The sequence below is a fragment of the Pseudophryne corroboree genome, chromosome 6, assembly GCF_028390025.1.
Source record: "Pseudophryne corroboree isolate aPseCor3 chromosome 6, aPseCor3.hap2, whole genome shotgun sequence".
Lineage (NCBI taxonomy): Eukaryota > Metazoa > Chordata > Amphibia > Anura > Myobatrachidae > Pseudophryne > Pseudophryne corroboree.
Genome location: NC_086449.1, coordinates 149,788,748 through 149,804,604, shown reverse-complemented (window position 1 = coordinate 149,804,604; position 15,857 = coordinate 149,788,748). Strand labels below are relative to the sequence as shown.

At 48.3% G+C, this 15,857-nt stretch overlaps 2 protein-coding genes across 6 annotated transcripts in view; one reads left to right on the top strand and one right to left on the bottom strand.

Moving 5' to 3' along the window:
• Positions 1–327, top strand: part of NCAPH (non-SMC condensin I complex subunit H) — a 113,088-nt gene extending 112,761 nt beyond the window's left edge. For all 5 annotated transcript variants that reach the window (XM_063932023.1, XM_063932022.1, XM_063932021.1 and 2 more), the window contains one exon: positions 21–327. In XM_063932023.1, coding sequence (XP_063788093.1) covers positions 21–80 — 60 coding nt within the window. In that variant the 3' untranslated portion in view covers positions 81–327. The remainder of the gene's footprint in view (positions 1–20) is intronic.
• Positions 323–15,857, bottom strand: part of LOC134936775 (STE20-like serine/threonine-protein kinase) — an 86,059-nt gene continuing 70,524 nt past the window's right edge. Inside the window, exons 17-18 of the mRNA XM_063932019.1 lie at positions 619–732; positions 323–528 (exon numbers count right to left, since the gene is read on the bottom strand). Of these exons, the coding sequence (XP_063788089.1) occupies positions 412–528; positions 619–732 (231 nt within the window). The 3' untranslated portion in view covers positions 323–411. The remainder of the gene's footprint in view (positions 529–618; positions 733–15,857) is intronic.

Sequence of the window (15,857 nt, the reverse complement as noted above, 5' to 3'; positions counted from 1 at the left end):
TCCCCTCACCTCTTTTCTAGAATTTAAAGCTACAAGAAGTGGAAGATCTGTCTGATGTGTTGATAATGCAAGAAGACTGACCTGGAAACCAGAGTGAAGCTGTGCTGCCTGACACCCTGGGGAATAAATCTGGCATAAAATAAATATGGAAATCTGGATACTTTAAGAACTTTCTCCTGTCAGGATCTGTTACTGTGGGTTTACAGCAAGATGAATTTGTAAATAATGTATTTATGTGAAATTTTACTTTTTCATTTTGATTTTCTTTTTCATTATTATTCTCACACATCTCTACCTATTAAAAACAAAATAAAATGTCAGCCAAAATCCAAAGTGTGGGTTTAATATTTCATTACAACAAATACATTTGCGTTGAGGGGATTGTACGAGTGTTTTGGCCGTATTCTGGCTTCATCGCTGGCTGTCAGGAAGGAAAAGCCAGGAGGTTCTCCTGTCTGATTCCTTGTATGGCTGCTTTCCAGGCTCTGAGATCTGCTGCTGTCTGAAGGCAAACTCTGTGTCCAGGTTCTGAAAGGAACGCGAGTAGCATCAGTAGAGGGAAGCATAGTGGGACTGGTTGTTTGAGAAGTGTGAAAGGGATGTACGTGGGCCAGATACCTCTTTACTAAGTCGTAGACGTTCCCGCCACTGCTCTGACTCCATACTGTGCTCTGCATCCAGTCTTTGTAACTTTTTTGTTTCCTGCTCTTGCAAAATCCGCATTTTTTCTTCCTATTTATGGAAGAAAACAATTCATGAATGAGAATAGGCAAAAAGAAGGTCTAATTCAATGAATTATATATTAAATTAGTCTAAGTGCCAAAACAACATAACAGTAATGCCGGCAGCTGTGTGTGCCTGAACGGAGAACTTGAATTGCTCCATCAGGCGCCATCTAGTGGCCACTGGCGCGTAAAACATAGAAGTGAGAAGTAGTGTTAACCTTTTATTTTATAGGATATTACATGTGTTCCAAGAAGTCCCTAGCAGTTTGGGGAGGTTATGCTCGATCCTGTTTGTATGATAAAGGCTGCCTCTGAGTAACATGAGCAGACTGCAGGGGTCCCTCTACTAAGTAAGACTGATTTGCAGACTACAGATTATCCTAGAATGCACTATTGGTAGCCGCATAGTCAGATCACACGACTGCTGGATACATTGGAGGAACTGCAATATTGTATTTTCTCTTGCGTCCTAGAGGATGCTGGGGTCCACATTAGTACCATGGGGGTATAGACTGGTCCACCAGGAGCCATTGGCACTTTAAGAGTTTGAGCGTGTGGGCTGGCTCCTCCTTAAGTTTCCTTAGTTAAGTTTAGTTTTAGAGTTTATTATTTTACAGGGAGGCTGCTGGCAACAGCCTCCCTGCATCGAGGGACTGAGGGGGGGAGCAGTGTCCGCCCTGCGGGGTCTGAGCCACTGTCTCCGCTGACTGGACACTGAGCTCCAGAGGAAATAGATCGTTCCCTGCCGCAGGGGATCGCTCACCCCAGCAGCATGCCGCCACTCACTTACAGAGCTGAAGATTGTGGCGAGTGAGTCACCGACCCCCCTAGCAAGCGGGGGGCCGGTGTGAAGATGGCGGCATCAGGGTAGGAGTGCAGTATTAACTGCACTCCGGAGGCTCACTGGTACATAGAGGGGCGCCCTGAGCCAGCGCCTATACCCTACACTGGTCACACAGCCTGTCGGGGTCCCCGGATTTCAGCCAGCATCAATCTGAAGGCCAGTATAATCCTGTGAAGAGCGGTAACACAGCGCCATTTTGGGGGCGGAGCTTCTCAGAGCGGACCCAGCAGCGTTTCAGCGCCATTTTCCTGCCTGCACAGCGCTGTCAGTGAAGAGCAAGTCCCTCCACAGCAACTCCAGCTATCTATCACGGTACCAGGGGGTTGTAGAAGGGTGGGAGGCTGCAAAACGACTGTAACCTATTAAGGTGCACAGTCAGCGCTGATAGGGGGTGTCCCTTTTATATTAAAAGCGCGGTGTGTGGGTTGGCTCCAATCTCTGCGTCTCTCTTGCCACTCTTGGGGGTGAAACTCTGTCTGCCCTCCCCTGTGTGTGTGTGTGTGGAGCGTCTGTGGTCTCCATTAAGCAATGTCCAGGGACTCTGTGTCATATGCTGCAGAGGATATGTCCTCTCAGGATGATCCCATTCCATGTAATCAGGATTGCACTGGTTAAGCACAGATTCCAGGGAGCCTGAGTGGTTACCCTCTATCAAATCTCAGATTTCAAATAGGGTTGCACAAAATGAATCTGCAACTCAGGCTTTACAGAACTCTATGGCAGTCTGGCCCAGTTCTGGTACATCAGGACTCCCCACTGTATATTCACATAAACGTGCTCTTGCTCAGATCACGCAGGATGATACTGATACTGCAGACGGTGACGGGGATGTGTTGCGGGGGGCTGCACCTCTTGCAAAAGGGGTGCAGTTGATGATAGAGGCTATTAGGGATGTGTTGAATATTGCTGATACAACACCCGAGCAGGTTGAGGAGGCTTACTTCACTGAAAATAATAAAGCCTTGCAAACCTTCCCTGAGTCAAAGGAATTAAATGCGATTTCTTTTTCATCCACTAGGGGTCACTGGAGTACTCTTGGGATATGGACGGTGTTAGCAAGGACAGGCACTGAATATTTAAATTTAGTAACTCTCCTCCCCTCCATACTCCCAGAATACCCCAGTGTTTTTTCGGTGCTCACATGGATAGAAGCACAAAGTGTGGAGCTCCTCCACAATTTTTTCTTTTAGATTATTTTATTTTAATTTTTACTTTTTTCTACTTACAATCCCTTCCCAGTTTACACAAAAGCTTTGGGTCCGGGATTACACAAGCTGCTGCGTGCAGCTCTTGGCGTGTCGGTCCTCACAAAAGGAGCACCCTCACAGCCACAAGCAGCTCAGCTAACTTCAGCTGAGGCTGCAGAAAGGACTGGACGGAGCTTGCTGGAGAAGCCCCGTCAGAGCACAGGTCAGCTACCTTCAGCTGAGGCTACAGAACGGAGCTTGCTGGAGAAGCCCCGTCAGAGCACAGGAACACAGGTATTTATGACCGGGGCGGTCAGCTCACTCTGCCGCCCCGCCGTGTGGGGGGACTGCTATGTGCGTCGCCCGAGGTCATCCCGCTGCTCCGCTCCCCGCCACCGCTGATAACAGTTCCCCGCCGCCGCTCAGAGGGACACGCTGCACGGCCGCTACAAGCGCTGTTCTCAGCGCTCCCTGCCTGTTGTGCACAATCAGACCGCGGACAGTGTTCAGTACTGCCGCGGTCTGTCCCTGTAACGGCCGGAGGCTCCATCACTTAGGTGAAGGAAGCTGCCGGCGTCTCTGCTCACTCAGACTGCGGACAGCGTTCATTGCTGCCGCGGTCTGTCTCGGTAATGGCCGGCAGCTCAGCGTAACAGTCGCTGCCAGCGCTCCCTGCACATGCTAAGTGGAAAGCAGGGGGGGAAAGATGCCGGCGCCTCTGATCACTCAGACCGCGGACAGTGCTCACTGCTGCCGCGGTCTGTCCCTATAAAACAGCCCTCTAGTAGCTAGTGGGCTCATGCTGGGCAGTCAGGAGTTTTCCCTGTCCCTATTACATGCAGCGCAGCTGCAGGGGGGGGGAGAGATTATGCCACAGCAGCAGCAATAGACAGCCTCTGCTAAAAAAGGGCTGCATTGTGTTATATATGCATACGTATTATACAAGCACTTATTATACCATTGAAAATGTATATAAAATGCTATAGGTATATATGGTCACGTAAGGAAATATGCTATATGTTCTTTGATTATAAGCACATGGCTGGAGGCCATTTTAATCATACTTTCTGTTTCATTTCCAGAACGTTCCTGTCCTACAACACTGCTCCACCGGATGGCGCAGGGGTGTTAGTAGGATATTTTGGATCAGGTTTCTTATAGTCTGCCCATGTGCACTGCACTTTGGCCATATACACATTTTAGTAATTTTACTGAGGTGGAATTTGTCTGTCTTTGTCTATTTATTTGTCTGGTTACATAATGAGTAAGTAACCAGCAAAAACGAAAAAGTAGTTTCACTGCAATGTCTGTACGAGTGGGTTCCCGGAGGGTTCTACCACATGCACAGTATTTCTCTATCGTCCTAGTGGATGCTGGGGTTCCTGAAAGGACCATGGGGAATAGCGGCTCCGCAGGAGACAGGGCACAAAAAGTAAAGCTTTTCCAGATCAGGTGGTGTGCACTGGCTCCTCCCCCTATGACCCTCCTCCAGACTCCAGTTAGATTTTTGTGCCCGGCCGAGAAGGGTGCAATCTAGGTGGCTCTCCTAAAGAGCTGCTTAGAGAAAGTTTAGCTTAGGTTTTTTATTTTACAGTGAGTCCTGCTGGCAACAGGATCACTGCAACGAGGGACTGAGGGGAGAAGAAGTGAACTCACCTGCGTGCAGGATGGATTGGCTTCTTGGCTACTGGACATTAGCTCCAGAGGGACGATCACAGGTACAGCCTGGATGGTCACCGGAGCCGCGCCGCCGGCCCCCTTGCAGATGCTGAAGTTAGAAGAGGTCCTGAATCGGCGGCTGAAGACTCTGACAGTCTTCTAAAGGTAGCGCACAGCACTGCAGCTGTGCGCCATTTTCCTCTCAGCACACTTCACACGCTGTCACTGAGGGTGCAGGGCGCTGGGGGGGGGGCGCCCTGGGAGGCAAATGTAAACCTATATACTGGCTAAAAATACCTCACATATAGCCCCCAGAGGCTATATGGAGATATTTAACCCCTGCCAAACTTCACTAAAGAGCGGGAGACGAGCCCGCCGTAAAAGGGGCGGGGCCTATCTCCTCAGCACACAGCGCCATTTTTTCTCTCACAGAAAGGCTGGAGAGAAGGCTCCCAGGCTCTCCCCTGCACTGCACTACAGAAACAGGGTTTAAACAGAGAGGGGGGGCACAAATTGGCGATATAAATATATATATAAAGATGCTATTAGGGAGAAACACTTATATAAGGTTGTCCCTATGTAATTATAGCGTTTTTTGGTGTGTGCTGGCAAACTCTCCCTCTGTCTCTCCAAAGGGCTAGTGGGGTCCTGTCCTCTGTCAGAGCATTCCAGGTGTGTGTGCTGTGTGTCGGTACGTGTGTGTCGACATGTATGAGGACTATGCTGGAGGAGGCGGAGAAATTGCCTGTAATGGTGATGTCACTCTCTAGGGAGTCGACACCGGAATGGATGGCTTATTTAGGGAATTACGTGAGAATGTCAACACGCTGCAAGGTCGGTTGACGACATGAGACGGCCGACAAACAATTAGTAACGGTCCAGGCGTCTCAGAAACACCGTCAGGGTTTTTTTATAAAAAACGCCCATTTACCTCAGTCGGTCGACACAGACACGGACACTGAATCCAGTGTCGACGGTGAATAAACAAACGTATTCCTCATTAGGGCCACACGTTAAGGGCAATGAAGGAGCTGTTACATATTTCTGATACTACAAGTACCACAAAAAAGGGTATTATGTGGAAGTGAAAAAACTACCTGTAGTTTTTCCTGAATCAGATAAAATAAAATGAAGTGTGTGATGATGCGTGGGTTTACCCCGATAGCAAATATTGGCGTTATACCTTTTCCCGCCAGAAGTTAGGGCGCGTTGGGAAACACCCATTAGGGTGGATAAGGCGCTCACACGCTTATCAAGTGGCGTTACCGTCTCCAAATACGGCCGCCCTCAAGGAGCCAGCTGATAGGCAGCTGGAAAAATATCCTAAAAAGTATATACACACAGACGGTGGTTATACTGCGACCAGCGATCGCCATCAGCCTGGAGATGCAGTGCTGGGTTGGCTTGGTCGAATTCCCTGACTAAAAATATTTTATTGATATAGAGCATTTAATAGGATGCATTCTATATATATGTATGCGAGATGCACAGAGGGATATTTGCACTCTGGCATCAAGATAAGTGCGTTGTCCATATCTCCCAGAAGATGTCATGGACACGACAGTGGTCAGGTGATACAGATCCCATACGGCACATGGAAGTATTGCCGTATAAAGGGAAGGAGTTATTTGGGGTCGGTCCGTCGGACCTGGGGGCCACGGCCACAGCTGGGAAATCCAACCTTTTTACCCCAAGTTACATCTCAGCAGAAAAAGACACTGTCTTTTCAGCCTCAATCCTTCCGTTCCCATGTGGGCAAGCGGGCAAAAGGCCAGTCATATCTGCCCAGACATAGAGGAAAGGGAAGTAGACTGCAGCAGGCAGCCCCTTCCCAGGAAAAGAAGCCCTCCACCAGTGGGGGGGTAGTCTCAAGAGTCTCAGCGCGCAGTGGGATCACTCGCAAGTTGACCCCTAGATCATACAAGTATTATCCCAGGGGTACAGATTGGAGAGTCGAGACATTTTTTCCTCGCAGGTTCCTGAAGCCTGCTTTACCAACGGCTCCCTCCGACAAGGAGGCAGTATTGGGAAAAAATTCACAAGCTGTATTTCCAGCAGGTGATAATCAAAGTACCCCTCCTACAACAAGGAAAAGGGTATTAGTCCTCCACACTATATTGTGGTACTGAAGCCAGACGGCTTGGTGAGACATAGTCTAAATCTGAAATCTTTGAACACTTACATAAAAAGGTTCAAATCAAGATGGAGTCACTCAGAGCAGTGATAGAGAACCGGAAAAAAGGGGACTATATGGTGTCCCTGGACATCAAGGATTACCTCCATGTCCAAATTTGCCCTTCTCAACAAGGGTACCTCTGGTTCGTGATACAGAACTGTCAATATCAGTTTCAGACGCTGCCGTTGAATTATCCATGGCACCCCGGGCCTTTACCAAGGTAATGGCCGAAAAGATGATTCTTAAAAGAAGAAAGGCATCTAAATTATCCCTTACTTGGACGATATCCTGAAAGGGACAAGTTTCCAGAGAACAGTTGGAGGTCGGAAAAGAACTATCTAAAGTAGTTCTACGACAGCACGAGTGGATTCTAAATATTCCAAAAATCGCAGCTGTTTTCCGATGATACGTCTGCTGTTCCTAGGAATGATTCTGGGCATAGTCCAGAAAGAGGTATTTCTCCTGGAGGGGAAAGCCAGGGAGTTATCCGACCTAGTCAGAAACCTCCTAAATCCAGGCCAAGTATCAGTGCATCAATGCACAGGAGTCCTGGGAAAAATGGTGGCTTCTTACGAAGCGATTCCATTCGGCAGATCTCACGCAAAAACTTTTCAGGGGGATTTGCTGGACGAATGGTCCGGATCGCATCTTCAGATGCATCAGCGGATAACCCTGTCTCCAAGGACAAGGGTGTCTCTTCTGTGGGGGCTGCAGAGTGCTCATCTTCTAGAGGGCAGCACATTCAGCATTCAGGACTGTGTTCTGGTGACCACGGATGCCAGCCTGAGAGGCTGGGGAACAGTCACACAAGGAAGAAATTTCCAAGGAAGTGTGGTCAAGTCTGGAGATTTCTCTCCACATGAATATACTGGAGCTAAGGGCAATTTACGATGCTCTGAGCCTAGGAAGACCTCTGCTTCAAAGTCAACCGGTGCTGATCCAGTAGGACATCATCATGGCAGTCGCCCACGTAAACAGACGGGGCGGCACAAGAAGCAGGAGGGCAATGACAGCAAGGATTCTTCGCTGGGCGAAAGATCATGTGATAACACTGTCAGCAGTGTTCATTCCGGGAGTGGACAACTAGGAAGATTTCCTCAGCATAAATGAATTCCACCCGGAAAAGTGGGAACTTCATCTGGAAGTTTCCACATGTTTGTAAACCGTTGGGAAAGACCAAAGGTGGTTATGATGGCGTCCCACATGAAGCGCCAGGTCTAGAGACCCTCAGGCAATAGCTGGGACGCTCTGGTAACACCGTGGGTGTACCAGTCGGTGTATGTGTTCCCTCCTCTGCCTTTCATACCCAGTGTATGGAGAATGATAGGAAGGAGAGGAGTAAGAACTATACTCGTGGTTCCGGTTTGGGCCAAGAAGAACTTGGTACCCGGAACTTCAAGAGATACTAGAAAGGATCTTGATTCAGCAAGAATCATGTCTGTTCCATGACTTACCGCAGCTGCGTTGACGCCAGGGCGGGTGAACGCCGGATCCTAAGGGAAAAAGGCATTCCGGAAGAGGTCATCCCTACCCTGGTCAGAGCCAGGAAGGAGGTGACCGCACAACATTATCACCGCTTAGGTGAAAATATGTTCCATGGTGTGAGGCCAGGAAGGCTCCACGGAAGAATTTCAACTAGGTTAATTCCTACATTTCCTGCAAGCAGGAGTGTATATGGGTCTCAAATTGGGGTCCATTAAGGTTCAAATTTCGACCGGTCGATTTTCTTCCAGAAAGAAATTGGCTTCAGTTCCTGAAGTCCAGAAGTTGTTAAGGGAGTACTGCATATACAACCCCTTTTTGATGTCTCCAGTGGCACTGGGCGATCTCAACGTAGTTTGGGATTCCTAAAATCACATTGTTTTAAACAACTCAAATCTGTGGATTTGATATATCTCACATGGAAAGTGACCATGCTGTTGGTCCTGGCCTCGGCCAGGCGAGTGTCAGAATTGGCGGCTTTATCTCACAAAGCCATATCTGATTGTCCATTCGGACAGAGCAAAGCTGTGGACTCGTCCCCAGTTTCTCCCTAAGGTGGTGTCAGCGTTTCACCTGAACCAGCTTATTGTGGTGCCTGCGGCTACTAGGGACTTGGAGGACTCCAAGTTGCTGGATGTTGTCAGGGCCCTGAAAATATAGTTTCCAGGTCGGCTGGAGTCAGGAAATCTGACTTGCTGTTTATCCTGTATGCACCCAACAAGCTGGGTGCTCCTGCTTCTAAGCAGACTATTGCTCGTTGGATTTGTAGTACAATTCAGCTTGCACATTCTGTGGCAGGCTTGCCACAGCAAAAAATATGTAAATGCCCATTCCACAAGGAAGGTGGGCTCATCTTGGGCGGCTGCCCGAGGGGTCTCGGCATTACAACTCTGCCGAGCAGCTACGTGGTCGGGGGAGAACACGTTTGTAAAATTTTACAAATTTGATACCCTGGCAAAAGAGGACCTGGAGTTCTCTCATTCGGTGCTGCAGAGTCATCCGCACTCTCCCGCCCGTTTGGGAGCTTTGGTATAATCCCCATGGTCCTTTCAGGAACCCCAGCATCCACTAGGACGATAGAGAAAATAAGAATTTACTTACCGATAATTCTATTTCTCGGAGTCCGTAGTGGATGCTGGGCGCCCATCCCAAGTGCGGATTATTCTGCAATACTTGTACATAGTTATTGTTACAAAAATCGGGTTATTGTTGTAGGAAGCCGTCTTTCAGAGGCTCCTTTTGTTATCATACTGTTAACTGGGTTTAGATCACAAGTTGTACGGTGTGATTGGTGTGGCTGGTATGAGTCTTACCCGGGATTCAAAATCCTCCCTTATTGTGTACGCTCGTCCGGGCACAGTACCTAACTGGAGTCTGGAGGAGGGTCATAGGGGGAGGAGCCAGTGCACACCACCTGATCTGGAAAAGCTTTACTTTTTGTGCCCTGTCTCCTGCGGAGCCGCTATTCCCCATGGTCCTTTCAGGAACCCCAGCATCCACTACGGACTCCGAGAAATAGAATTATCGGTAAGTAAATTCTTATTATTTTATACTCCCATTTCATCTCTGATTTTGCAAAGATAGTTATCATTTGCCTTATAAATTCCCAGTTTCTGCTATGTTGCAATCCTGACGATTCTATGCCACGCCTAACTGCGCAAGATGAATATGAGAAGGGTGAATTAGACCAGCAGTCAGATAGTGTGGGTGCGTCAGTCTCTGAAGTTTACAGAGACTGAAGAACCTCTGACAACTTTTAAGGTGGTCTTTACTAGACGACAGATCTCCAGCGTGTTTCTTATTTTTTTCGGAATCTCTAAATAAGATGTTAATATAGGATCCTGATACACAGGTTTCTAAACCTCGCCGATTTAAGTCTAGTTACCCGTTTCCAGAGTCAGTGACATCTACATGGGAGCTATGCTAAAGTCGATGTATACAGCAGCAGGGGTGTTGCTTCAACCGCGTTTGGTTGACATTTGGGTAACTACGGCGCTGCTTGTATGGATAACAGGACTCAGGTCCGCCCTACAAGACGACCACCTTATACTTCTCGCTGATCAAATCTGCGAAGCTGCTGATTATCTACGTACAGTTTCTACGGACGTCTGACTAGTCAGTTCTCGCCTTTCAGCGTCACTAGTTATGGCACGACAAGCGCTCTGGCTGCGTCCTTGGCAGGCGGAGGCAAAGGTCGAGAGAAGGGTATCCGGACTCCAGGTCGACAACAAAAAGGTCGACACACCTTAGGTCGACGCCAATTGGTCGACACACCTTAGGTCGACATGGACAAAATGTAGACAGGAACAAGGTCGACATGTAAAAAGGTCGACATGAGTTTTTTATGTTTTTATTTTTTGGAACTTTTTCATACTTAATGATCCATGTGGACTACGATTGGAACGGTAATCTGTGCCAAGCGGAGCGGAGCGAATGCACCATGCCCGAAGCATGGCGAGCCATGCGAGGGGATGCGGTGCACTAATTGGGGTTCCCGGTCACTCTACGAAGAAAACGACACCAAAAAAACCACAAAAAACTCATGTCGACCTTTTTCCATGTCGACCTTGTTCCTGTCGACCTTTTGTCCATGTCGACCTAAGGTGTGTCGACCAATTGGCGTCGACCTTTTTGTAGTCGACCTGGAGTCCCAGACCCGAGAGAAGAATAGAAGCTTTACCTTACGCGAAAGTTGTTTGGTCCTGAATTGGACAAATGTATTTTTCAGACCATGGGGGGGCAAGTCTGCTTTCCTACCATTGCTTCCAACGGTACCTAGACGGAAATACTCTGGACCAGCGTTCAAATCCTTTAGACCTCAGTCCTTTCGAGGCCGTGGTAGAGGAACAACCACACCTGGTGGACGAGGCAGAGGACGTGGTTTTCAACAAACCACCACCCGTCGTCAAAACGCTAAGGTCACCGACAAGCCAGTGGCATGATGGGCTTCCAGTCCATCTCGGATCTCCAGTTGTGGGGGCACGCCTTCATACGTTCCATTTGGCGTGGTTCCAGATACTCTGCTGGATTCAGCAGTTTTGATTCCGGTCCCTGTTAACCAACAAGGTCAGGGTTATTATTCCAGTCTTTTTGTAGGACCAAAGCCGGATGGCTCGGTCAGACCAATACTGAACTTAAAGGGTCTCAATCAGTACGTCACTTACTACAGATTCAAGATGGAATCCCTGCGGTCAGTAATTGCAGGTTTAGAACTACAGGAATTCATGCTTGCGCTGGATCTCAAGGATGCGTACTTACACATTCCAATTTGGCCACCTCATCAGAGGTTCTTGCGTTTTGCGGTACGGCAAAACCATTACCAGTTTCAGGCTCTACCGTTTGGACTCTCGTCAGCGCCTCGGGTATTCGCCAAAGTGATGTCTGTGATGATAGCTCATCTCAGATCCCTGGGAGTGATAATAGGGGGTAATTCCAAGTTGATCGCAGCAGGATTTTTGTTAGCAATTGGGCAAAACCATGTGCACTGCAGGGGAGGCAGATATAACATGTGCAGAGAGAGTTAGATTTGGGTGGGGTGTGTTCAATCTGCAATCTAATTTGCAGTGTATAAATAAAGCAGCCAGTATTTACCCTGCACAGAAATAAAATAACCCACCCAAATCTAACTCTTTCTGCACATGTTATATCTGCCTCCCCTGCAGTGCACATGGTTTTGCCCAATTGTATCAAAAATCCTGCTGCGATCAACTTGGAATTACCCCCAGTTCCGTACTTGGACGATCTACTCATCAAAGTTCCGTCTCAACAGATGATCCTCCAACATGCGTTGCTAACGTACAATGTGCTAGTTCAGCACGGTTGGATTGTCAACTTCAAGAAATCACATCTGATTCCGTCTCAACGACTTCAATTCCTAGGAATGATTCTCGATACGATAGATCAAAGAATGTACCTACCAGAACAGAACGTACAGAGTATTCGTCATCTGGTACAATTAGTGCTCAAGCCACGCACAGTCTCGGTACATTTGTGTTAGGAAAAATGCTGGCGGCTTTCGAAGCGCTTCAGTTCGGAAGATTTCATTCACGTCCTTTTCAACTGGATGTGCTCGCACAATGGTCGGGCTCGCATCTGCAGATTCACCAGATGGTGAGGTTGTCTCCACGGGCCAGAGTATCTCTACTCTGGTGGCTCAAAGTACACAATCTAACCGCAGGAAAACGGTTCGGCGTCTGGAATTGGATAATTCTAACGACGGACGCGAGTCTCAGAGATTGGGGAGCTGTGGTTCAAAATTGTCAGCTCCAGGGTCTCTGGGCGGATCACGAAAGATTGCTGTCTCTAAATGTCCTGGAACTCCAGGTACTTTACAATGCACTACGACAAGCAGTGCACATGCTCCGGTCTCAGACTGTCCAGGTGCAGTCAGACAACGTGACGGCGGTCGCGTACATCAACAAACAAGGAGGAACGAGAAGCCGCATGGCCATGCGCGAAGTAGCTCGAATCCTCAATTGGGCCGAGCATCACCAAGTGATATTGTCGGCAGTGTTCATTCCGGGAGTGGACAACTGGGAGGCGGATTATCTCAGCCGTCGGGATTTTCATCCAGGAGAATGGGCATTAAATCCAGAAGTGTTTCACATGTTGGTCCAGAGGTGGGGTTACCCACAAGTGGATCTGATGACATCTCGCCACAATCGCCACACGCCCCAGTATGTGTCCAGAACGCGAGATCCAAAGGCAGTGGCGGTGGATGCTCTCACAATCGCGTGGCTGTACAGCCTCGTGTATCTGTTTCCACCGTTTCCGCTGCTCCCCCTGTTGCTAAAACAGATCAAACGAGAGTCCGCCACAGTCATACTAGTGGCGCCTCATTAGCCTCGGAGAGCAGGGTTCTCGGATCTCCGCTGACTACTCACAGACGATCCTTGGCCGCTCCCGCTACGTCCGGACTTGTTACAACAGGGACCGTTCCTTTACCCCGATTTAGCGCGGCTGCGTTTGACGGGGTGGCTGTTGAGACCGCCCTCTTAAGAAGAGAGGGCATTCCAGAATCGGTTATACCAACCATGTTACGCGCTAGGAAGCCAGTTACGGCAGCTCCTTATTACAGAATTTGGCGTGCCTATATAGGTTGGTGTGAAGCTCGGAAGTTTCCGACATCATATTTCAAGTTATCCCGTCTTTTGTTGTTTCTACAGACGGGGTTGGATGGAGGACTGCGTTTATCTACACTAAAGGTGCAGGTCTCTGCCTTGTCAATTTACTTTCAAAGACGTTTGGCTCTATTGCCGTCTGTATACACCTTTCTGCAAGGTGTCCTCAGAGTACAACCTCCATTCATTCCTCCTACAGCGCCATGGGACTTGAATCTGGTTTTAGATTTTTTTAAAGTCTTCATATTTTGAACCCTTACAACAAGTGGATATTAAGTTTCTCACTTGGAAAAAAAATTTTTCTTCTAGCCTTAGCTTCGGCAAGGCGTGTTTCAGATTTGGGTGCCTTGTCATGCAAGCCACCGTATTTGGTGTTTCATGATGACAGAGCGGAACTTCGGACGAATCCCGCTTTCTTGCCAAAGGTAGTGTCATCTTTTCACATCAATCAACCAATAGTAGTTCCTGTGTTAACAGTAGATTCTGGAACTTTGGATGTGGTACGCGCATTACGTGTTTATGTATCCCGTACGTCTACAGTTCGTAAGACGGATACGTTGTTTGTTCTCTATGATGCTGCCAAAATGGGTTGGCCAGCTTCTAAGACGACCTTATCCAGATGGAATAAACTGACCATACGTCAGGCTTACCTTCATGCTAGGTTACAGCCGCCTACATCAGTAACAGCTCATTCCACACGTTCTGTGGGAACTTCATGGGCAGCTGGTCGTGGGGCTTCTACGACGCAGCTTTGCCGCGCGGCTACATAGTCCTCAGTGCACACGTTTGTGCGCTTTTACAAGTTTAATACGTTTGCGGCGTCAGCATCTAGCTTTGGCCGCCTAGTGTTACAGGTGCCAAACAGCTCTCCTGCCCACGGGGGAAGCTTTGGTACGTCCCAAGAGTACTCCAGTGACCTCTAGTGGATGAAAAAGAAAAAAAGGATTTTGGTACTTACCAGGTAAATCCTTTTCTTTGAATCCATAGGGGGCACTGGACGCCCACCCAGAGCAGTTTTACCTGTTTTGTGGTAAGTTCAGTGGATCTTATGGTAACACATTCTCACCGACTGGTTCAAATTTTCAAGTTATATCGGTTATGGTGTCAACTGTTTAGTTGTCAGTAACGTTATGTTATAATGTTTTATGTAATTCTCCATTGTTCATCCTCTCTATCGCTCCTGTTCGCCTCAGGAAAAAACACTGAGGTATTCTGGGAGTATGGAGGGGAGGATAGTTACTAAATTTAAATATTCAGTGCCTGTCCTTGCTAACACCATCCATATCCCAAGAGTACTCCAGTGCCCCCTATGGATTCAAAGAAAAGGATTTACCTGGTAAGTACCAAAATCCTATTATTTGAAAAGGCTTGGGAAAATCCACATAAAAAATTCCAGATACCTAAAAGGGTTCTAGTAGCGTTTCCTTTCCCGGTTGAGTATAGAAACAATGGGAAAACCCGCCTATCAGTATCCAGACTCTACCGCCTTGAAAGAATCGGCTGATCGTAAAATTGATAATACGCTCAAATCCATGTACACTGCTTCTGGGGAGATCCTACGTCCCTCTATTGCCAGTGCTTGGATTGCCAAAGCTATAGCAAAGTGGTCAGGCACGTTACTTGAGGACTTGGATACTATGGAGAAATGTGATGTTGAATTGTTTTTGTAACATTCAGGATTTGGCAGGATTTCTGGTAGAATCCATGAAAGACCTGGTTCCATGGCTGCGGGGATTTCCTCCATGTCGGTATCAGCTCGTCGAGGACTGTGGTTGCGCCAGGGGTCTGCCGACGCGGAATTCAGGAGAAGTGTGGAGACCCTACCCTACACAGGTCATGCTCTCTTTGGGGAAGCGTTAGATGTGTGGATCTCCACGGCTACGGCTGGGTAAGTCACCCTTTCTTCCCTCAGCTACACCTGCTCCGAAGAAACCCTTTTCTTCAGTTACATCACATCCCTTTTAGTCTAACAAGCCCAGAAAGACCAAGCCGTCCAACACCTTCTTTCGGGGAGGTCGGCCCAAGTTCAAGAAACCTGCGGCTTCAGGTTCCCAGGAACAGAAACCTGCTTCAGGTACACCAAAGTCCTCCGCATTTCGGTGGACTGCACGCCCCAGAGGTGGGGCCGGTGGGAGCGAGGCTCAGACATTTCAGTCATGTCTGGGTGTCCTGGCCTGGACCCCTGTGCAAGAGATTGTGTCCCAGGGGTACAGGCTGGAATTTTAAAATCTCCCTTCTCACCGATTTTTCAGATCAGGGTTGCCAGGTCTGCTGGCAGACAGGACTGTCCTGCAAGAAGCTGTCCTGAAGTTGGTGGAGGCACAGGTTATTGTACCAGTACCACCTTATATGCAAAACAAAGGTTACTATTCAAACCTTTTCGTGGTACCAGAACCGGATGGTTCGGTCAGGCCCATTCTGAACTTAAAATCACTAAACCCCTTTCTGAGGAAGTTCAGGTTCAAAATGGAGTCTCTAAGGGCAGTGATATCAGGTCTGGAGGAGGGGGAATTCCTAGTATCCCTGGATATCAAGGATGTCCAATCTGGCTGCCGCATCAAGCTTATCTTCGATTCGCATTGTTGGACTGTCACTTTCAGTTCCAGGCCCTCCCATTTGGGCCCTCCACAGCACCGAGGGTATTCACCAAGGTGATGGCGGAAA